This window comes from Mesitornis unicolor, unplaced genomic scaffold (assembly GCF_000695765.1).
Source record: "Mesitornis unicolor isolate BGI_N332 unplaced genomic scaffold, ASM69576v1 scaffold47377, whole genome shotgun sequence".
In the NCBI taxonomy this organism is placed as follows: domain Eukaryota; kingdom Metazoa; phylum Chordata; class Aves; order Mesitornithiformes; family Mesitornithidae; genus Mesitornis; species Mesitornis unicolor.
In genome coordinates this window covers 5,482-9,883 of record NW_010199303.1, presented here as the reverse complement: position 1 = coordinate 9,883, position 4,402 = coordinate 5,482, and the positions used below count along the sequence as shown (strand labels likewise).

Below are 4,402 nucleotides of genomic sequence, written 5' to 3'. Positions count from 1 at the left end.
GGGGGGGCAAAAACAAACAGTGCCTTGGAAACTGTAGTAAAGCACCTAATGAACACATTCCCAGAAAGAACTGCCTTTTAACAAGAGAAAGAGACGAGTAAGCAAAGCACACAGATAGAATGTCGCTACATTCTTTCATACCTCTCCTCTTCACCCTCCAGCATTTTCCGGTACGCATTGATTTCCATATCAAGTGCCAATTTAAGATCCAGAAGTTGTTCGTAGTCACTCAGTTGCTCCTGCATCTGAGCTCTTAACTCTGCCATTTCCTTCTCTTTCTCAGACACTACTTTGCAACAGTTTTCCCGTTCCTTGGCCAAGCTGTCCTCAAGCTCTTGAACTCTCTCTTGCCATGCTCTAGACTAGAGAACATTGAAACATCAGTGGTGCAAAGGAAAGCTCACCCAAACCTCCATGCACTCTGCTAGCCAGGCAACATCAAATTAAAAACATTCTGTTAGGCATCCTCCCCACTTTCTGATTTCAAACTTACCCATATTCAACTTCCTGTTTTCCACCTCATCTACTACAAACATAATACCTTAAGTTCCAATGAAATTTACGGAATACTTTGAAAGACAACCTGCTCCACTTTTCCGAGATCTGAAAATATGTTACTACACCTGAATTCACTTAGTCAACCAAAACTGAGCTTAAGAGTCAAACCCTTTAAAATGTGCTGGACAGGACACAGAATCAAAGAGCAGCTCAGCATACTTCATAACCTGTGGTAAGTAATTGCTTTTTAGCTTTCAGATGTCTACTTCCTGATTCAGTGTACTGCTGTCAATTCTGAATTCTGGGAGAAAGTTCCTCTAAAGGTACCAGGGTTGTTGTCAATGAAAGCCTGTCTGACTATTATCAAAGCTTTCAAGGCTTGCTGAAAGTACAATGCTAAGTGTACCATGAAGAAAGCTAGTTTGTCACATACTTTAAAAATCACATCAAGTCAGTGGAACTTAACATTCTACATACAGAGTGAATGCTTATCAAAGAAAGGCTAAATTATGACAGTTCTTAGGTTTACTTTCCTGAGCATGCTATCTTCTGTTTGATAGTCTCTTCGGACTTTTTAAATTAAAGGACAAACACAGAAACCTATGTCCCACAATCACCTCATCTGGTTAAGTCGCCAAGTTTGCTATTCAGGCACTCTACTTAGGAAGTCATGATGCTGAACAAACAAGTTAAGGTAAAAAGTTATTTAATATAAAAATCAACAACTGTAATTAGCAAGACTGAAGAGTCACAGTTTATTACCTCCTTCTGAAGCCTGGCAAGATGGGAAGACAGATCACCAATTCGTATGCTGCTTTCCTTCAGTTCTTCTCGTACTGAGTTGCCTGCAGAACTGCTCATCTCAGCAACCAGTTTAGCATTCTCTAGCTGTAGCACATCAAGTTAAGACATCAGATTCAAAGTAACTTTTATTAAAAGAAAAATGAGTTATGAAAAAGCACACACAACACTAAGCTGCAATGTTCCTCTCTGCAGCTCTGACACAATGAAACATCTTTCTTTAGGAGTTAAATATAGTAGCTTAATTACCATGCTGGATTGCCCTACCTGAAATGACAATCCTCTGAATAATTATAGGATTCAAAACTTGTTTACAAGGATAACTTACATGACTGAAGTTGGACTGCTAACTTCAGTTTTCATGCTGGCCAATGTTTAGTTTTATATGTTTAATTACTGTAGAACTGGTTTTGAAAATGCTTAAATAGAAGCAGCTTAACGGAAATTACCAAATCTCTAAAAACAAGCAAACTTACGTTAACTTTCTGCCAACATAAGAAAATTTCTAATGTGCCTTCAGATTACAGTATCAGTGCCATAAGTCACTACTGCTTCATTCTACCACAACTTAAAGCTCAAATAATTTTCCTTTTTTTAAGCTGGCTGCCCTACACTACCATACCCACTTGTGCAGCACCACAGACTTATTGAACTTGCAGTTGCAGCTTAAATGGAATCTAAAGAAAAACCAAAAGATTTTAAAATAAGCGTCAAGAAATAAAAAAATACACCTGAAGAGAAGGCACAAGAAAGCCTCAAGCTTAAAAATATTTTTGGCTAGATCTTATTTAAAAGAAGTTTCTCCAAGTCAGATTGAAGCCGTGAAGATAAACAACTGCATGCTGTTAAGACTGTAAAGACTGAAAACTTTACTAATAAATTCGGTTTGTATCAACTTCTCTGCTGTAATATCCCACCTTGTTTCTAAAAATATTAACTCGAACACGTATAGCCATGAAAAAACAGGTTGAGTAGAGATATCAGGAACCCTCCTGACAGAAATGCTAAATCTTAGTAAAGGAAGGAAATTATGAAGCATAACGGATTTCAGCTTGAGTCTTCCTCTCTAGAAGGATGAAAAGCAGTAATCATTGCGTGTGGTAAAACTTCCACATGTTTTGCACAGGGTAAGAGGTCTCAGGATGCGGTCCTCTCAGCAAGCCGTATTACAAAGTTGTATACAAAATATGAGCCATCTTATTCATCGTCAAGACTATGCTACACTTGATACAAAATAACACATGAACTTTCATTGAATTCATAGTAATCCCAGTACTAATCACTTTTTTCCCCACAGTTCACCTTCACATGGTGTTTCCTACTCTTGTATTATTGTTCTTCCTGAGGATTAAACCTGCTCCTAAAATGAGACCTGAAAACGCAAATTCACATTCAAAAGCATAGTAACTTTAAAACAAGGTCCAAAATAAAATCCTCCAACATGCAAGCAATTAGGGTATCTTTCTATTAAGTAAAACAAAAATAAAGTTAATCAGACAACTGTATGAAAAGATGTTCTCACTTTCAATTGGTAAGTCTGTTCCAGCTCATCTTTGTACTGCTTCACTTTTATATCATGCTGCTCTCTTATTTCACGAAGTGCTTGGGTCAATTTATCTTCAAATGCAATTTGATGCCTTAAACCAACCTCCGCTATGCGAGTGTCATATTTCTGTTTTGTTTCTTTTATTTCCTAAGAAAAACAGAAAAAGAAAATAACATTCAGTAAATATGACAAGTTTTAGAAGGCTATCCGCTGAGGAGATAGTAATGCAGATTTTACCTAGTCATGTGGATCAACATTAGATTAGTTTGTTTGACACTGAAACTTTTAGTAGAAACACAGGGCCATTTTCCCCTTCTGATCTCCATAGTAGTTTATTTTGCAATAGCGAGTCATTGAAATAAGAGCTAAGATAACATCAGCACATAAAGTAACAATTCCTTCTGAGAGCTGTCTGCATTTTCAATAAATACACCACAGTGTGATTAAGTTTTAGAAATATATTCCCCCTTTTCTTTAGGTATTTTCTATGCTTGCACAAAAAGTACTGTGAAATTAAACAGTCAGTTACACTGATCAGCATTTTCCCCATTTATTTGTATGTATGCCTGTTGTCTATGGAAAAAGTTATTCCAACAACATGGACAAAGCTGAAAATACACCTAGCAAGGAGGGGTGCACATGGAACAAAAGACAGCATGGTTAGGTACATCTGTTACTGCTCTAAGGTTCCTCCTGAAAAGCCTCAAGTACTGTAAGTGAAAGGAAGGGTAGCAAGAAGAAGCTAGAAAATACAAATGTTCATCAACTTCTGTTTCCATTATTCAAAAGCATCCTACTGGAAAGCTCGGAAAGTAAAAACCAGTACAAGTCCACAGCATGTTTGAGTATCCTTCTCCATTTATTTTTCATCAAGGGATTATGCAAGAAATTATTAATCTACTTTCTCATTACTATGAAAAATCATGTACATTGCAATACTATTGGCAGAATTTAGCATGAAACATCATCATACATTAAGCTATTTTATCACAAGAGCTCTCAGTTAATATCATTTTTCCTAGAAAAACTAAATTGAAAATCTTTCACCTAGAATAGAGGTAAGCCCTTCTCTGATTTCAGATCGGATGACTCAAAAGGTCCCTCCCAACCTAAATTATTGTAGTACTCTAGAATGACCTCCCAGTTTCTATCTTACCTTTAAAAATGTGAATTCTTAACACTAAAGCACTTACTTTCTCATACATATTTTTACGGAATTCGAAGTCCTCGGTGAGACTTTGACAACGGTTTTCAAGATCCACCTTCTGTAAAGTTTCACTTGCAAGCTGCTCCCTGGCAGCAGCTAAAGAAGCTTCAAGCTTTAAGGAAAAAAAAAAATCAACACAATGATTATGTAGCAGAACTCAAAGAACACAAAGTGGCCTCAGCTACCTAGAAGGGCAGCTAACTACAAGTTATGGTTGAATCTGACAATCAAATCCAATGTTTAAACCAGTAATGTCTTCTTTCCTCCCTCCTTCTGCAATCGCTTGAACAAACAAGTTCTAGATACTTCACACTACTAACTAGCATTAAAATGCTACTTACCAATTTTCC

At 36.8% G+C, this 4,402-nt stretch overlaps 1 protein-coding gene across 1 annotated transcript in view; it reads right to left on the bottom strand.

Annotated features, from left to right (window-relative positions):
- Positions 1-4,402, bottom strand: part of LOC104544513 (lamin-B1-like) — a gene marked incomplete at its 3' end in the record, with an annotated part of 11,520 nt that overhangs the window by 3,407 nt on the left and 3,711 nt on the right. Inside the window, exons 3-6 of the mRNA XM_010189407.1 lie at positions 4,039-4,164; positions 2,822-2,992; positions 1,261-1,386; positions 142-362 (exon numbers count right to left, since the gene is read on the bottom strand). Coding sequence (XP_010187709.1) covers positions 142-362; positions 1,261-1,386; positions 2,822-2,992; positions 4,039-4,164 — 644 coding nt within the window. The remainder of the gene's footprint in view (positions 1-141; positions 363-1,260; positions 1,387-2,821; positions 2,993-4,038; positions 4,165-4,402) is intronic.